General features: G+C 58.5%; 6 protein-coding genes across 6 annotated transcripts; 2 read left to right on the top strand and 4 right to left on the bottom strand.

The window, feature by feature from the left end:
• Positions 1-2,919: 2,919 nt before the first annotated feature.
• SPBR_03680 (taurine catabolism dioxygenase family protein) lies at positions 2,920-4,667 on the bottom strand (the record flags this gene model as incomplete). Its single annotated transcript, XM_040761970.1, has 2 exons — positions 2,920-4,482; positions 4,536-4,667. The coding sequence occupies 2 exons, from the start codon at positions 4,665-4,667 to the stop codon at positions 2,920-2,922; spliced, it is 1,695 nt and encodes a 564-aa protein (XP_040622845.1).
• A 745-nt stretch (positions 4,668-5,412) lies between these two features.
• SPBR_03664 (uncharacterized protein) lies at positions 5,413-7,285 on the bottom strand (the record flags this gene model as incomplete). Its single annotated transcript, XM_040761954.1, has 2 exons — positions 5,413-7,106; positions 7,204-7,285. The coding sequence occupies 2 exons, from the start codon at positions 7,283-7,285 to the stop codon at positions 5,413-5,415; spliced, it is 1,776 nt and encodes a 591-aa protein (XP_040622846.1).
• Positions 7,286-9,777: 2,492 nt separating this feature from the next.
• SPBR_03853 (peptidylprolyl isomerase) lies at positions 9,778-10,424 on the top strand (the record flags this gene model as incomplete). The annotated part of the gene is made up of 2 exons (XM_040762143.1): positions 9,778-10,151; positions 10,238-10,424. The coding sequence occupies 2 exons, from the start codon at positions 9,778-9,780 to the stop codon at positions 10,422-10,424; spliced, it is 561 nt and encodes a 186-aa protein (XP_040622847.1).
• A 454-nt stretch (positions 10,425-10,878) lies between these two features.
• SPBR_03751 (DNA-directed RNA polymerase III subunit RPC6) lies at positions 10,879-12,204 on the bottom strand (the record flags this gene model as incomplete). Its single annotated transcript, XM_040762041.1, has 1 exon — positions 10,879-12,204. One exon carries the CDS (start codon positions 12,202-12,204, stop codon positions 10,879-10,881), a length of 1,326 nt encoding a protein of 441 aa, XP_040622848.1.
• Positions 12,205-12,964: 760 nt separating this feature from the next.
• On the top strand, positions 12,965-14,444 carry SPBR_03725 (dihydroorotase; the record flags this gene model as incomplete). The annotated part of the gene is made up of 5 exons (XM_040762015.1): positions 12,965-13,095; positions 13,150-13,279; positions 13,344-13,409; positions 13,497-13,778; positions 13,869-14,444. 5 exons carry the CDS (start codon positions 12,965-12,967, stop codon positions 14,442-14,444), a joined length of 1,185 nt encoding a protein of 394 aa, XP_040622849.1.
• A 420-nt stretch (positions 14,445-14,864) lies between these two features.
• SPBR_03659 (uncharacterized protein) lies at positions 14,865-16,748 on the bottom strand (the record flags this gene model as incomplete). Its single annotated transcript, XM_040761949.1, has 1 exon — positions 14,865-16,748. One exon carries the CDS (start codon positions 16,746-16,748, stop codon positions 14,865-14,867), a length of 1,884 nt encoding a protein of 627 aa, XP_040622850.1.
• Positions 16,749-17,375: the final 627 nt, after the last annotated feature.

Below are 17,375 nucleotides of genomic sequence, written 5' to 3' on the forward strand. Positions count from 1 at the left end.
TATTGGAAGAATTGAAAGAGCATAGTGCAACGAACCTTGAAAAGGTCACATAAATCAGGTTACATCGGTTTGAACCAAGACAACCACGGGGAGAATAGCGCCATGCAAGACGTTAGCATGCTACCAGGTATGAATGGAATGCCACGAGGGGATACATCTTACCTCTTATTTCGTGGATTGTCAGAGAGAGCTTTACAAGCCACGGTATTGAGTCGATCTTTGCCAGATGCCAGGTATTCGAAGTCCTCCTGTGAGGCACTATTCGGTCCTGGCCCACGAAACATACGGGGGTTGTTTGTAGAGAACAGGGGCAGTCAGTATCAAGTCATGCAGCGCTGGTAGCGAGACTAACTGGTGATGCAGAAGGGGAGATCACTTACCGAGGGAAAACGAAACGCCTATGCCTGATGGTTCGCCTCCCAACCGCCCCTGAACCATGGTGTCGATTTTTTTGATGACTTGTAAGTTGCCTGTTGTTTATTTGCTGAGTCGAAAATTTACGGTTCACAACCCAACCACCCCTGAACCTATGTTGACCTCAAGAGCTGTCGAGAAGTCATGATCCCCCAGACCATCCCATCCCCCAGACCATCTATCCCCTAGACCATCTATCCCCCAGACCATCTATCCCCCAGACCATCTATCCCCCAGTTCATCAATTGAAAAGTTGCGGTTCACCACTCATCCACCCCTGAACCTATGTTGACCTCAAGAGCTGTCAAGAAGTCATGGTCCCCCAGACCATCCATCCCCCAGACCATCAGTCCCCCAGTTACCATCCAGATAGATTGAGCCCCCAGACACTAACCAAGTTGATACATCTTTGTTCCGTCAGTTTGGTAACCGTCAGGTATTGCTGCCCCCCAGTCCCGATCATGATGTGCCGCCGTGCCGGCTGAGAAATGAATCTCCAAGAGGAATTGAAATGTGCCGCCACCAAGGGAACCAGAAGAGCTATAGGGGTAGAAGCTAATCTGGAACACCGAAGTGTTGAGCCTGTGGTAGCCAGCTGGAATTTGATATTTGATCTGAGCAGTGTGTTGGATTGTTCATTAACGTGAAAGCCCTGCTGTGCGGCTGGGTAACCTCAAGAGAATCGCTCATTGAAGAGACGATCATGTCGTGCGGCTGGTTTTTTTAAAAGAAAAGAAAAAAGAAGAAAAGAGAAGAGAAAGAAGAGAAAGAAGAGAAAAGAAATCGGCGAGCCGAGATATAAATGGATGGGCTTCCACTTCCCGAACTGGTCAACCCACCATCGTGCCTTCCGCGAAAAGGCAATGTTTGTTTATTTCAGTGGCGTCAGGGGCACTCAGGGGTGACGGTCAAGTGTAGCCTCAAATGGGAAAGAGAGAGATACATATCAGGAAAGAAGGACCGGCCATGAACGGTACGGTGAAGGAAAGACTTGCTTCTACGGCAGGCGCAACCGATCCGGGGGTTGAAAATGGAAAGTGTGACCGGAAAGTGCCTGTAAAAAAGGTAAGTCTCCTTGCGTGACCTATTCTTTTTATGTCCTTAAATATTCACAATCTTAGGCTCTGCTTTCGTTTATTACTATATATATACGGCATGGTTGTTCACTTAAGGTGATCGACCGAAGGGGATCCTGGGCAAGTGATGTGAAAAAGACCCTCCTTCCTCATCTTGAATTCTCGAATTTTCAAAATGCTCCTTCCACAAGCAGGATTATTTTCGGTGCCGAATTTTTATGAGGAAGGAAGGAGTGTCTCTGATGTCCAAAGAGAGACCCACTTCGTTTGAGAGGGAATGGTCAAAAAAGTGCTGGCCCTCCGTGTACGTTGCAAGTTCCTAGTATCGCGAATTCCATTTTAGGAAACTTTGAAAAGCGAGGAAAGAGCGCACTGGTGAGAGGAGGCAGGTGCAAGGGGAAGAGGTTCCATTGGAGGGGCAGATAGGAAATACACGATAAGCGTCTGGTGAGAAATTACATGTTCTGTTCTCTCGATTCTTTCTAAAAATTGGCTATTTGATATGTCGTGGGATATTGTTCCTTTGAAACGCATCGCGGTTCGACATGTTCTGCTCTTCATGGCCAGCGCTCACATCGGTCTGATCATTGTATTTCCCCGCCCGGCCACTCTTTCTCTTAGCACGGTATATGTCCAGAACGGGGAGGAGCAGTACTCGCAAGTCGCTCTTGCTATGTCTGCCTCCAAGGACCTCTGTGCAACATTTTCGGAAGGAGCTTCGTCATGTCGATGGAGATTGGCCCCACTTGCTTGCGCTCTTGCCGTCTGTGACGCAGCTGCCATCAGTCCGTCTACTCAAGAGTGGACTGGTATATGCACATTGCAACTAGAGAAGGTTCTTCAGCCCAGGAAGCAGAAAAAACGCGAACTAGGAGTGAAAGTATCTTCATGGGGAGGCGAGAAAGGAAAATCTGATTTTCTTTCCAGTAAGCTATGCTCGAGGTCAGACGTCTCGAGCGGCTCCACCTTGCCCTCGTAGTTCCTTCCCCAGTCACTCCTTCCCTAGTTACTACTTTCATAGTTGCTCCTTCTCCAGCTGCTTCTTCCCCAGTTGCTCCTTCCTGTTACAATATTTTGCCCGTGCCTGACACTGTCCTAACCTGTCCACACCTCTCCAATGGTCGCTTCCTCTAGAGAGCAGTACCTGCAAAAGGAAAGGGCAGCCCATGTCTATGCGGCAGGAGCGACATGTTCTACATGATTGTTGACGTCACACCCAGAAACGAGCTGTTTTATGAGCAGGTGCGTTTGGTCACCGTTCCTCGTCCTTTCCCTATGTAGATACAGGATTCGACCATACATGGCAAGTGCACTTCCTTTGCATGCTCCTCCTGCCCCCTCTGCCCTCCTTTGCTCTTTCCCGGTTCCATTTTTTGTATCCTCCTTCGAGGTCCACGTGCACTGGTCTACAAGGCTGACGGACTCGCCATTACCTCTGGCGCAGGCGCACGTGCACCGGCATGCCGTCCTTGACGTGTGGCGGGCCGTGCTTGCTGACCTGGTAGAGCCGGTCGCCCCAGACGGTCGCCTTCTTCTTGTGCGTGGCCCCCCGCTTCGCGTCCCACTCCGCCCAGGCCTCCTCGACCTCCAGCGTGCGGACCACGAGCGCCAACACCATGGTCATCTCCGTCATGGCCATGTGCTGGCCGACGCAGTTGCGGGGGCCTTGTTCAAAGGGCCGGTAGGCGTTGCGGCGCGGGTGCAGCGGGTCGTCCTTGTCGGTGGTGAGCCAGCGCTCGGGCACGAACTCCAGCGGGCGCGGCCAGTAGGCTGGGTTGCGGTGGATGGCAAAGTTGGCATCCCAGAGGACGCACATGTCGGTGGGGAAGGCGACGCCGTCGTACCCCGAGCCGGCGGGGCCATAGAGGGCGGCGCCGGGCGGCGCGGCGCGCAGGGTGCCGACGTTGGTGTGGATGCGCATGGACTCTTTGATGACGGCCGTCGTGTACGGCAGCTGGCCGATGAGGTGGGGCGCGTCACGCAGACGGTCGGCCGCGGCGTCCGGGTCCGGGCCCAGGACGGCGTCGTGCTCGGCCATCATGTTGGCGACGATCGTGGGCTCCGTTGCGAGTGTGCGGAAGAGCCAGGCCAAGGTGAAGGCCGTCGTCTCGTGGCCGGCAAACAGCGTGTGCTTGGTTTCGGCCACCACGTAGTCGAGCGTGGCGGTGGTGTTGGCGTCGGCTGGGCTCTCGGCAGCAATCGTTGTGAACAGCGTGTCGACCAGCGTCGTACCGCCTGCCGGGGGCTCGCCGGCCGTCAAGGCTGCACGACGCTCTTCCAGGCGGGGCGCGAGGTACGCATCCATGCAGCGCACGTTGCTCCAGAGCTTGTACGTGACCCACGGGTTGAAGAGGGACCATACATTGCCAATGTGGGTGAAGACGCGCAGTCGGGGCAGCGTGTCGAGCATGGCCGCGGTCATGGGCGTCAGCGGACTCGTCTGCTCGTGCAGGCGGACGTCGAATGTGAAGCGGCCGATAAAGTCGAGCGTCAGCATCGTCGCGAGCTCCTCAAGGGTGAAGACAGTGCCCCAAGCACCATTCTTGCCGGCGCGGCTCACCAAGATATCCCGAAACACCTCGACCTCCTCCATCAGCGCCGGCAGCCGCGCGCGGATGGCCTGGGCACTGAATCCCAGGTTCATGCGGCGGCGCAGCTTCTTCCATGCCGCGCCGTGGCTGGACGCTACGTCGAGGTTGCTCGTGAGGGGCCGCAAGAAGTGGCCCTGGGCCTCGGCCTTTTCCATGTTGACGTCCTGGGTGAACTGGGCGGACATGTCGGGGTGCAAACTGAGCATGAACGGCATGGACGCAGGCCACATATCCAGATAGACAGCGGGCGGGCACGCTGTGTACTTTTCGTCAAACAATGTGCGCCAGTTGTCCTGAATGAGCAGCATAAGGTAGTCGCCATGGACATCGCCCGGCATATCCTTCATGAGCTTGCCAACAACGCCAAGATGGCCCAAAATGGGATGATGCGGGAGCATGGGCTGCCGCGTGGTTAGCCATGTGCGGGAACACGAGGGACAGGATCTCGACGTACAACTCCCTGGCGCTGAAGGCGCTGGAAATGGCTGCGCACGACATAGGCGCGGTAACCAAACCAGAGCACCGTGGCCGCCAGCAGCCAGCCAGCGGCGTTGACGGCATGGCTGATCGAAAGCTCGATTGCCATGGGACACACAATGAGGTGCGACGCGAAACGGTGGAAAGCAGAACTCTTATCGCTAAATTGGCGCGTGGTTGAGAAATATGAAGAAAAGGGAATGACAAAAAAAGGAAGAGAGAAGAAGGAGAGAAACAAGATGGAGAAAACAAGATGGAGAAAACAAGATGGAGAAAGAAATAAGGAATGGGAATAACCCCCAAACAATCGAAGGATCGCCAGCCCAACCTTGTGGATTTGCAAGGCATGTCGTCCAGTCCTCCATACGGAGTACACCGTACGAAGGTAGTTTAAAAGTGTAAGTTACTGCCGCCTTGTGGCGCACAGACCAGCTGTCGCTCCTTTGGCGGGTCTTGGTAATGTCAGCTCATTAGACTGCGATTTTTGACGGTTCTGATTTCAGGGGTTGTAGGACATGCCCAAGAAACGTTTTATGGATCGAGCACAACAGAGGTCGAAACCATATTGTACAGTTCATTCATAATTTTTACACATGTCAGAAAGAATAGTCATTTTCGTGGAGAACGTATCTAGCGCCGAGAAAAAAAGAAACAAGATAACAATAAAACGACAAGAAATAATCGCAAAAGAGAACAAACAAAAACACGTCAAATACAAGACAGGCAATATAGTAAAGCAAGGTTTCAAATCGACACCAGTAGTACTCATGATCTATATTTTTAACTCTCCCATCCGTATCGTCCGTCTACCCTAACCTGCATCACAAATCGTGTTGCTTCGCAGCACAGTGCTCTCAGCCCAGCAGGTCGTCCAGGCCGTTGCCCGTCGGTGCCGGGTTTGTTTTGGCCGAGGAGGATGCCGGCGTGGACGATGACGAGGCCGGCGCGCCCCAGATGGCCGCCTGGCTCTTCTCCTGTGCCAGCTGGCCCATCGAGGGGCCCTTGGCACCGGGGCCCGTCTTCTTGATGCCGGTGCTGGCCGTCGACCACAGCGAGCCAAATGCGTCGCTCCCACCCGACGACGACGCGGCAGCGGGCGCCTTGGCCACCGACGACGCGCTGTTGGCGGTGGACACCACCGGCCGCAGGGCCGCCATGCCGGCCGCCGAGCCGCTGGAGGCGGACTTGTTGAAGGACGACGTGCTGGCGGCGCCAAAGATGGAAGACGTCGTGCCGGCCGTGGACGACTGGAAGACGGGCGAGGTGCCGGTCGGTTGGGCCTGGACGGACTGGTAGTAGTTGGGCTGGGTGGGCTGGTAGCCGCTGACCGGGGCTGCCCGTTGTTGCTGTTGCTGTTGCTGTTGCTGCTGTGGTGCGGCAGGCGGCGCGTGGAAGGCGGCGTAGTTGGCGCCACCGTTGCCCGTCGCAGGCGGCGGCGAGATGGACGATATGCCGACCATGCCGGCCAGGTTGACCTGCTGGGGCGCCGAGACGGGCTGCGGTGCAGCGAACTGGGCGCCGGCGGCGCTGGATGTGGTGAGAGGCGGGCTCGAGAGCGCGGCGAGGCCGGCCAGGGGATCGCTGGAGGCGGCAGAGGGGGCGGCAGCCGTTGGTGCCGATTGGAAATCGTCAAAGTCGTCGTCGTCGTTGCCGGCAGCCGCCGCAGCCGACAGCGGGGCAGAGGACGTGCTGGGCACAGGATCGTCAAACGAGAAGAGGTCGACCTCGGGCGCCTTGGCCTTGGGCGGCGCCGCCGGTTCGGCCGCCGCGGCCGCCGATGCCGTCCGCCGCGACGACGACGTCGTTGCGCTGCTGCTGCCGCCCGTCGTGCGCTTCACACCGGCGCGCGCCGCCGACGACGTGCGCGCCCGCGTCTCGCCCTCGTCGAACTCGTCGTACTCCTCGAACCGCTCGGACCGCGAGCCGCCCATGGCCGTGCTGCCGCCCGACTCGTTGTAGTCGCCCTGGCCACCGAATCCGCCGCCGTCCCCGTACACACCGCCCGAGTAGCCGCCATAGCCGCCGCTGCCGCCGCCGCCACTCGAACTGCTGCCAAAGCCGCCCGAGTCCGAGCCAAAGCCGCCAAAGCGGCCGTTGCCCATGCTGCTGCCGACGCCTGTGTACTTGCCCTTGTTGGCGCGGGCTTTTTTCCGCTCGGCGCGGATGCGGTCGACGTCGCCCAGCAGCTCGGCCAGCTCTTTGGCGCGGTTGCGGACGTTGATGCCCTGGTCCTTGCCGTTGGCATCGATAAAGTGGAACTGACGCAGCATCTTGAGGAGGGTGAGGTGCGAGCGGGCGTCGTCAATGACACGCTCGGAGCCGTGCTTGACGAGGAACTCGAGCAGCTGCAGGGCCTTGTAGATCTGGCGCCACTCCTCGGCGGCCTTTTCGGTGAAGCGGCGGTAGATCATGGGCATGATCTCGTTGAGGGTCTGGTAGTTGAAGGTGCCGTTGGCAATTTCCTGCATGAGCGTCGACGAGGCCCCCCAGGGCTCGTTGTTGGTGGCCTCGCGGACCTTGGACTCCATTTCTGTGTAGTTCATGACGGCTGTACAGACACGAGAAGAAAGAAGAAAGAAGAAAGAAGAAAGGGGTCAGCAAAGCCAAAACGGGCCGCCAAAAATAAGGTTCTCGGGCTGTCTCACCATTTTGCACTTTCCGCACGCCGGCCTTGAGGTCGTACAACGTCAAGTTGGCGACGGACTCCTTCAGGTTGCTGAAATCCATTGTCTCGATGTCGGAGGGGGGCTGTGGAGGGAGACGGAAGGTGGTGAGGCACAAGTGAGACTCAGGGTCCAATTCGGAAAAAAGGCCAGCCGTCGAGGCTGTCGTAAACCTCGAACCGATGAGGGCTTGCAGCGGCGACGAAACTGGGAAAAGGTCGTAACGGGGGAAGGTTCGGGGATGTCCGATCGGGAGATACGTGGACGGAAGCGGAAACGGGTGCGTCGCGAAAGGGGTGGTTTGCAGATGGCGATGGTTGGAGGGAGATGCCAGATGGGCCGCGATGGTCAAGGCGCTATGCCCGGTACGGACGGGCGTCCCTGATTGGTGCAGGCCGCTGTGGGCAGCAGTGGGATTTCGAGGAAGGAGCAGGGCTGGTGACGACCTGAAGATAATCACGTGATATATCTAAAGTAAGTGCTGCTCCATTTCATTTACTTATGTCACATGTTTGCATCTGACTTTTTGACAACCGAATTCGTTCACGAAGGGAAACTTAGTCAAGTCCCAGTACCTACAATAGGACATTCTCATCTGAACGATCGACTGCAGCATAGCAATATTGGCGTGGGCAGGAAATCGTCTTTGTCCTCCGCTTCCATCACAGCTGGGCGGGAGAACAGCGTAGCTTCGACACTTTATCCACTATTTAGTACCTTTAGTGCCTGAGGCAGGTAGGTACAGCGGGCTGGAACGCCTGGAAGTGACCCACGAGCGGCAGCTGGCGGTTGTCCAGGCCGTGGCAGGCCCGGCAAAGGTGAGCGGTGAAAAAGCTTTGCGTGCCATTTTGGACGAGCTCTTGAAAAGCCGCTTTTGAAGCTTTTGGAGCTCTTGCGCATTCTCGTCTGTGAAATCACCAGCTCTCGTCGCCAATTTTGCCATCTGATCACTTTCTGATATCTGTAAGGTGCGTACTGCTCTTCCTTATGTCTTGCGGTCCTTTCCGGGTCTCCCCAGTGTCTGGCCAGCCGACCGAAGACGTCACCGCTTCAGAGCTCTCTCCAAAGGCCAAAAAGTCAACAGTCATATCGTCTGTGAGTAGCCCAGAGCTCTCCTCGAAGTCAATGCCGACCTGCAGCGCTCATTCCAGCTCGTCACTGTCCTCAACCGACCATGCAAGCTTGGATAACTGGCATTGACTGTGTGCTGAGTGTCTCGGATGCCGTGATGTCGAGTCGAGTTGGGTGTTCACTGCCCCGTCCTGGTGCTTTGTCGTTTTTGTTTCTTTGTTTCTGGCTGCCCACCTTTTCTGCTTGTCCTCCCAGTTCTGCCAACCTTCTTCCCGTCTCGTCTTGCGTCCTGCATGGTCAATTGCGTGTCCCGAGCGGCATGTTGCACGTGTGTCTGATGCCGTTGGCAGGCGAGCCAGGCTCTGCGGAGTACAGACACACCGGTTCTCGTTTCCATGACGCCTGCTTCATGCCGTTGCTCTGCATCCTTTCTTGGTTCGCCTGCTCTTGCCTGTCTTCGTCCTTGGACCGTCATTCCCTGCTTTCCCCTGGAACGTGCATGCTCCTTGCCCCGTCCTCCATCCCCGTGAGCTTCCATGCCCGCGTGGTAACCATCGATCCCGTCGAGCCACTGCCACCAAGCCGCTGAGCCACGCCCATGCGCCCTGTCAGCACGTTCTGACCAAACAAGGCAGCGCCAAGCTTCGGGAACGACACAAGAATCGTGCCCTCCTTCTTGTGTTTCGTGTTGCCCTGAGTGAGGCCTTGCTAGGGCGTCGACGGTCTGAGCGGGGCACTTTTGCGGGACAAATGGGATGGGGCGAGGGGCATCTAGCTCTGTTCATGCAGCCAGTAGCTGAGCAAGGTGCGAGGTCAGTCAAATCACTCATTGGAATCCCCAAATGCACAATGGCATCAATGGGCTGAACGGAGAGGCAGAGAAGCAGGTCATCCTTACCAGGGATATTGTGCGTTCTCTTTACTGCTTGTGCAGAGGGGCAAGAGCAAGGCAAGCTCACGGCAATGAGAAAGAACGACCATGGAAGGAGCCAGGAGAGGGGGCGAGAGGGGAATGGGCGCCAGGCCGGACGCGGTTGGTGGGGAGATCGCTGAGGTGCGGTGCAGAGTGCAGGAGGCAGGAAGCTGCAGTGGCGCAACGGGACGCTAACGTTTTGGTGGGGTAGCAAAGGAAAAGAATCGAACGAAACGGAAAGAACGACTGGTCTTGAACACACACAATAAGCAAAACACGCTGACAAGCAAAGCACAAAGCACCAAAAAGCTCAGCTCCCCCTCCTTCCTTCCGTCACGCCGCGCTCTGCATTCTACAAAGCAGCCATGAAGGGCCCACTGGCAGCCAGCATTGTCCGACCCCTCCTGCCCCGCCAGGGGACTATTTGTTTGGGTGCTGCCCCTCGGTCGAGCTTTTCCATTTCTTCTTCTCCTCTTTTCTCCCGCACTCTCTCTCCCTTCATCACCAACTCTCCTCTGACCAGCAACACCAACACCACGTCCCGCACATTCTCATCCTCCCCCGCAAACAACATGGCCGGCGACCCGAGCAACAGCAAGGTGTACTTTGACGTCGAGTGGGAGGGCCCGGTGCTCAACGACAACTTCGACCCCGTCGGCAAGCCGCAGAAGCAGCAGGGCCGCATCACGTTTGAGCTGTTCGACAAGGTCGTCCCCAAGACGGCGCAGAACTTCCGCGAGCTGTGCACGCGCCCCAAGGGCCAGGGCTACGTCGGCTCGCCCTTCCACCGCATCATCCCCAACTTCATGATCCAGGGCGGCGACTTCACCCGGCAAAACGGCACGGGCGGCCGCTCCATCTACGGCGAGAAGTTCCCTGATGAGAACTTTAAGCTGAAGCACGACCGCGAGGGTCTGCTGTCCATGGCCAATGCCGGCCCGAACACGTACGTGTTACCCCTGTGCTGTGGCTGCCAATGCTTGCAATGCACTCAATGCTCAATGCCCTGTTCCATCGCTAACAATGTAACAGCAACGGCTCGCAGTTCTTCATCACCACCGTCGTCACGAACTGGCTCGACAACCGTCACGTCGTCTTTGGCCAGATCAACAAGGAAGACGGCTCGTGGAAGGTCGTCAAGTCCCTCGAGGCGTGTGGTGACGAGCGCGGCAACGTCAAGTCGCCCAAGCCCACCATTACCGGTGCGGGTGTCCTGTAAAGCAGAAGCGGCCAACATTTTGCTTCGCTTGCACACGTGTGAGACGGTCGATTGCACCGTCTGTCTGCATAAAATAACGGAGGACAAAAACGGGGTCTGTATCCATTACGTTTTCGTGACAGACGCCAGCATAGGGCACATCTCTGCATGAACTTCAATTGACAAAGGCTTCGAGCATTTCTGCACGTACAATCTGCGCGTAACCGTGTCCAGGAATCATGTGTAGTCTGTAATTGTAAGCTATGCTCAGAATACGCTCCTCGTCTCGTCGGTGAAACTGGGCTAGAGCGTAGACAATGCCAATACAATGCTAATACACGTAGTTTGGTACTCATAAAATACAGATGCAGACCCAAGATTGATGCTCCGAAACGCCCGTGCCAAAAATAGAGTGCCCCGTTATGCAAGTAGCCGTGTTCCAAACGTATCATTTTCTTTTGTAGAGACCCCCATCTCAGTCCTCATCAAAGTCGTCTTCCGCCAAGACGGTCACAGCGGCCGGCTCGAGCGCCTCTTCGAGGCCCAGCCACCGGTTAAAGTACACGCAGTTGGCCGGGCTGACGGGCCCGCCGTCCTCGCACAGATCGAACACGGGGCACAGCCCGCACGGCGACTCGGTCAGCCCGTTGTTGAGCGGCGGCGGGGCGCCCTTGGGCGTGGTGCGCGGCTCGCCGGGCGTGTCGGGGGCGTGGTTTGAGCTGGACGCCTCGTCCAGCCGCGCGGCGTTGAGGGCGCGGTAGCCCGTGTCGTGCGAGCCCGGCAGGCGGACGGGCTCTAAAAGACCGTCGTACACCAGCAGGTCCACCAGCTGCTGGATGTCGGCCTCGCCGAGCGTCGTGTTCATCGCCACGCCAGACTGCTCGATGAGCTCGGCGATGCGCCGCACGGTCGGGTACTCGGTGTAGCCGGCGGGCATGGGCAGCAGGATCTGGCGGCGGGCGGTGTGGTGGGCGTGGGAGCGGTGTTTGCTGGCGTGGCCGTTGGTCTCTTTTTTGTTGTTGTTGTTGTTGTGGTCGCTGCCGGTCGACAACGCATCGGCTGTCCGTTTCCGTCCCCGCGTGACCCCTACGGCTGCTGTTGTTGACCCAGGAGAAGCGTCACTGGTCCCGCCACGGACCACCCCTTTTTTCGGCTGTTTTGTCGGTGCTGCTGGTGCTGCTGGCGCCGCCGTCCGCACGCGGCTCAGGTACGTGCTGCGGTTGCGGATGGCGTCAAAGACCAGCTCCTGCAGCGACTCGATAAAGTCGCCGTCCAGCACGCCGTCCGAGTACCACGGCCCGCCCGTCGCCCGGTCCGACGGACGCAGCGTCGCCTTGATGTACATCTTCTTGCCAATGTTCTCGACGGACTTCATGTCGCGAATGTAGCCGCGCGTCTCCAGGTGCTTGATGCACTGCTTGAGGACGGACTCGTGCATGTTGAGGCGGTGCTTGAGGCTGCGGGCCCAGATGCCGTCGGCGCCCGCGTCGTCAATCAGCTCGTACACCATGATCTGGTCCTGGTTGAGGGTGCGGTACTTGGCGGCGTCCTCGACCGGGCGGTAGCGCCAGCAGAGCCCGATGCGGCCGTCGTTCATGGTCTTGAACAGGAAATCGCTGCAGAGGCCCTGGACGGCCTTCATGAGCAGGTCCAGGTTGCCCTCGGGGATGATGTCAAAGTCAATGAGGTCCTGCTGGGTCCAGAGGCGGCCCTCGCCGCCGTTGTCAACGGCCGCCTGGTAGAGGGCATCTTTGAGCAGCTCGATTTTCGAGGGGTCTTCGCTGGGGGAGCGGGACGACATTGTGTCGGTGGGAGGAGAGGAGGTCGGGACAAGAGTCGTCGAGAGACGTTCAGTTCGAGGTCGAAGCGAGACTGTCGCGAGAGTCAGGTTGAGATCGAGAATCGAGAACTGAGAATCGAGAATCGAGAGATGGCCTCAGTCGACCAGAAAGGCTTTGGCTCGAGTAAGATCCCAGGCTATAAATTCATATCGCTCCGCTGGACAACGTAAGGGTCGTCTCGTAGCAAGTAACTCGTTATTCACCGTCTGTCGTCAATGCTGCGGGCTACAATCGTCAGGGAAGAAGACCAAGAAGATCAAGAAGACGATTTCGCTTGGGTTGGCCACGACTTTTTTTGCGCTGCACCACTCGAACTTATTTTCTGCCGCTTCCGTTTCTGCCACAGGCACCTCCCCGCAATGACTCGACGGCGCGCTGGTAGGCGCGGGCGCTGTAATTGGGGCACTTACCGCCTTCCGGGTTTGGCCTGCTTTGACCTGTTTTGGCCAATAGAGGGCGGCGTTACCGACTTAGAGCCTTAGTCCAGGCAAGTTGAGGCAAGTGCGCCGGGAAGGCTGCAGGTGGGAGAAAAAAAGTTGTGACGGCGCAGCAAGAGAGACCGACGACATTCTTCAGTTGCACCTGCCCAAGACAGACATGCTAAGGGCTGCCTGACTGCATTCGGCAATTCCACTTCCACGATACCTTTCTGCCTCGCCTTTACGCATATTTTCTCCTCTTCGCTCCATCCTCCCTCTCCACCACATCCCCGCCCGCAACATGCATCTCCGGACGGTGGACCGCATTGAGCTGCCGCCCGCGGCGGACATGCATGTCCACATGCGCCACGGCGACCTGATGAAGCTGGTGGCGCCGACCGTCCGCCAGGGTGGCGTTGACACGGCTTTTGTGTGAGTTGCTTTTTAAGGGCCCAATCGACGTTGTCCGGTGTCATCAACTAACAGCGTAGGATGCCGAATCTGGTGTGTCCCGATGGCGCGGTACCCAGGTGGACTTGTGTGCCGGATCGAGCACGGCGCGGTCAGCGACAGCATGCTAACAGCACAGGTGCCGCCATTGACGACAGTTGAGCGGGTAAGTGGCCCTTTTGTCACTCCATTACGCCATGCGGCACTGCACAGACGACTAACAGCGCCAGGTGCTTGAGTACAAGTCCGAGCTCGAGGCGGCGGCCCCCGGCGTCAACTTTCTGATGTCTCTTTTCGTAAGCCAGCCTACACCCGGCCAAACCTAGAGCTCTCACACAGCACTCGCCGCATCTTGCCGTCATGTATCTGTTGCTGACCATCAGCTCCACCCGACCATCACGCCCGAGGTCATTGCCCAGGCCTCTGCGGCGGGCATCACGGGTGTCAAGCTGTACCCGCAGGGCGTGACCACCAACTCGGATGCCGGCGTGGCCGATATGAAGGCTTTCTACGACACGTTTGCGGCCATGGAGAAGCACGACATGGTCCTCAACATCCACGGCGAGGTGCTCGAGTCGCTCGCACCTCCTGGCACCACGCTCGAGGAGGCGTTCCTGCCCACCCTCAAGTCCCTGCACGAGCGCTTCCCCAAGCTGCGCATTATCGTCAGTCCTTGTATCCGGTGGTCTTTCTTTTGTTTTATTTTTGTTTTTATTTTTGTTTTTGTTTTTGTTTTTGTTCCTAACTCCCTCCAGCTCGAGCACTGTTCCACGGCCGCGGCGGTCGAGGCCGTCAAGGCCTGCGGCCCGACGGTGGCGGCCACCATCACCGCCCACCACCTGTACCTCACCGAGACGGACGCCTGCTGCGACCCGTTTGCGTTCTGCAAGCCCATCCCCAAGAAGCCCACCGACCGCGACGTTCTCGTGCGCACCGTCGCCGCGGGCGACCCCAAGTTCTTCTTTGGCAGCGACTCCGCGCCGCACCTGCGGCAGACAAAGACGGACGCCGCGCCCGGCAAAGCCCCGGCCGGCGTCTTTACGCAGCCGTTTGCCACGCAGCTGGTCGTGCGGGGCCTGCAGGACGGCATCGCGCGCGGCGTGCTTGCCGAGGACGCCATCTCCGAGGCGACGCTGGCCAACTTCTTGAGCCACCATGGCCGGGCGTTTTACAAGCTCCCTGCCGTGGCGGAGACGTCGACCCAGAAGATTGTGCTGGTGCGCGAAGGCGCCACGATCCCGCCGAGCGTGCGCAGCGCCGACGGCCGCGTGGAGGTGGGCAACTCGCGCGCGGGCGACGAGGTGTTTACGCTCAAGTGGGAGGAGAGGTAGATTTGAGGGGGAGGGGGGGGGGGGGTGGCTCAGAGAGGCCAAACCGATAGGATAGACAGGCGTTGTGTTGTGGGACAAGCATTGCATGGGATGTTGGGAGCATTTAGGGTGCGAGAAATGAAATCACGAGCAAAATAAACTGGATTGAATCACTGTGCCATGTGGTGCCAATTGTCAGGTTCGCATTATTGCATGTATTTTTCCTATGAAAGCTGATACGTGATGGTAAAAATTGAATTTCTGGAAATTTTAATTTCTTTCAATAATTACTTGAAAAAAATCACACATTTCATCTTTGTCAATGTCATTCAACGGTAATGAAATTGGATGTACTTTTATCTACGTTTATGATGCCACGCTGACCCATGATGAATGGAAAAGAAACAATAAAAAAGCAAAAGAATGCCCCGTCCTCCCCGCTTATGCCTCCATCTTTACACCCGTCGCGCCGTCGCTGTGGGTCTGCTGCGCCTTTTTGGTCTTCTTGGTCTTCGTGTCGTCGTCGTCGTCGTCGTCGCGGCCGCGCATGCCGTCGAGGCCCGTCTTGTGGGCGACGTGCTCGTTGCTCAGGGTCGTCTGGGTGATGAACAGGGAGCCCAGGAGCCCGGCGCCGGCCAGCGCGGCGTAGAGGGCGAACATGGTGCGGAGGGCGACCCAGTAGGCGGTGCGGGCGGTCTGGCGGGCGGCGGGGTCGGTGAGGAGGGTGGCGACGGCGTCGACGCTGGCGGCGGCGTTGCGGCCGGACAGGAGGGCGGCGGCGTCCGGGCCGAGGACGGCGACGAGGGCGTCGTGCTGCTGCTGCATGCGGTTCTGGAAGACGACGCCGCCGAGGACGATGGAGACGGTGGTGGCCATCTGGCGGACGAAGCCAAAGGTGGCGGTGGCGGAGGCGATGTCGCGGCGGTCGACGGTGGTGTGCAGCGACAGCAGGGGCGCCTGGAAGTTGGGGCCGACGCCGAGGGCGGCGACGAGCTGGTACAGGACGATCTTGGCCCAGTGGGCGCGGTCGCCGAGGTCGGCCAAGAGGCCGAAGCCGAGCGCCAGCAGCACGAAGCCGCCAATGATAAAGGGCCGGTAGACGCCCGTCTTCTTGATGGCGACGCCGGTGGCGGCGCTCGCGACGGAGAGGCTGACGGAGTAGGGCAGGACGTAGACGCCGGACAGCAGCGGCGGGGCGCCGAGGACGGCCTGGAAGTAGAGCGGGAGGTAGTAGCTGCCGGCGACGAAGACGACGCCGTGGAAGAAGCAGCAGACAAAGGAGGCGACGGCGACGCGCGCGCGGAAGAGGCGCAGCGGGATGATGGGGTAGCGGGCGACGCGGGCCTCGACGGCGGCAAAGGCGACGAGGACGAGGGCGCCGACGACGATCAGGGCCACGACGGCGGGCGACGCCCAGGGGTACAGGACGCCGCCAAAGGTCAGGCCGAGCAGCACCAGCAGGGTGCCGGCGCACACGGCGGCGCTGCCGAGCCAGTCGACGGCGGCGAGGCCGGCGCGCATGGGGGTCTTGGGGTTGTGCAGGCGCAGGACCAGGACCAACAAGACGAAGCCGGCGCCGGAGATGGGCAGGTTGAGGTAGAAGCACCAGCGCCAGGTGGCGTGCTGGGTCAGGGCGCCGCCGACGACGGGGCCGATGCCGCCGGCGACGGCCCAGACGAGCCCCGTGAAGCCGTAGTACTGGCCGCGGCGGCGCATGGAGAAGAGGTCGCCGATGCACACGTTGACGAGGATGATGATGCCGCCGCTGCCGATGCCCTGGACGGCGCGGGCGACGATGAGCATGGTCATGTTGCGGCTGACGGCGCAGAGCAGCGAGCCGACCCAGAAGATGGCGACGGCGCCGAGCAGCACCGGCTTGCGGCCCCAGATGTCCGAGATCTTGCCCCAGGAGGGCGCGGTGGCGGCGTTGGCCAGCAGGTAGGAGGAGCCGATCCAGGTGTAGCCAATGGTGCTGTGGAACTCGGCCGAGATGGTGGGGATGGCGACGGTGACGATGGTGACGTCGAGGGCGCCGAGGAAGAGCGCGGAGCAGAGCGACACCATGATGAGGACGGTCTGCAGCGTCGAGCGGCCGTCTTCGTAGAGTGGTTCGGCGGCCGAGGGCGCTGGGGCGGCAGCTGCGTTTGCATCCGTCCCGGTCTCGACAACGTCCTTTTCGTCCTTTACGTCCTTTTCGTCGGGTGGTGCAGACGGCTGGCCCTCGGCAGGTCCGTCGGAGAGGCTGCCATTGAGGCTGCCGTTATGGAGGGTGGACTGTTCTAGTTCCTTGTCACCCAGTCGGGGCTCGTCGTCTGAGACGGCCATGGTGTGAGTTGTGTGCGTTTTGTTTTGTAGATGTGAAGTGTAGATGTGAAGTGTAGATGTGGTGATGCTGATAAAGGATGGACGTCACGATATATAAATCAAAGGAATGACATGATACTTGACGGACAAACCTGAACCGAAACCAACGTCCGGTGCCGGCGTTGTTTAACAAAGTTGTGCCTAGGGTGTGAGATTGTGTCTACGGCCAGTGGATGCAGAGGCTAGTGTTCCGTATCATAATATGAACTGTCGTTTGTAGTCCGCTTCTGACGACTACTAATTTCAAAGCCACCACTCGGCTCTGCTTCCTTGTCCCCTGCCCACTTCGTCTCCTCACATTAACGTTTACGGCGTCGGCAAGGAGGCTACCCTCTTGATGTTGGTTCGGGGTTGTAACGTAAAAAGAAACGGACTGACCTTTTTTTTAAAAAAATAATAGAGAAAAGAAAATAAATAATAACAGAAAAAAAGAAAAAAATGTGAACGAGAAGTGCCGTCCGACCCGACGCCAGCCATCCTCCACGTCGCCCACCCACACCGCCTGGGCGAGTCCGTCTCCGCATCAACACTGGCCAAGTAGATGTGCGAAAGCTGAAAACTGAAAAGCGGCCGATACGACGCCCGTCC

Source organism: Sporothrix brasiliensis, assembly GCF_000820605.1.
Source record: "Sporothrix brasiliensis 5110 chromosome Unknown Cont14, whole genome shotgun sequence".
Classification (NCBI taxonomy): domain Eukaryota; kingdom Fungi; phylum Ascomycota; class Sordariomycetes; order Ophiostomatales; family Ophiostomataceae; genus Sporothrix; species Sporothrix brasiliensis.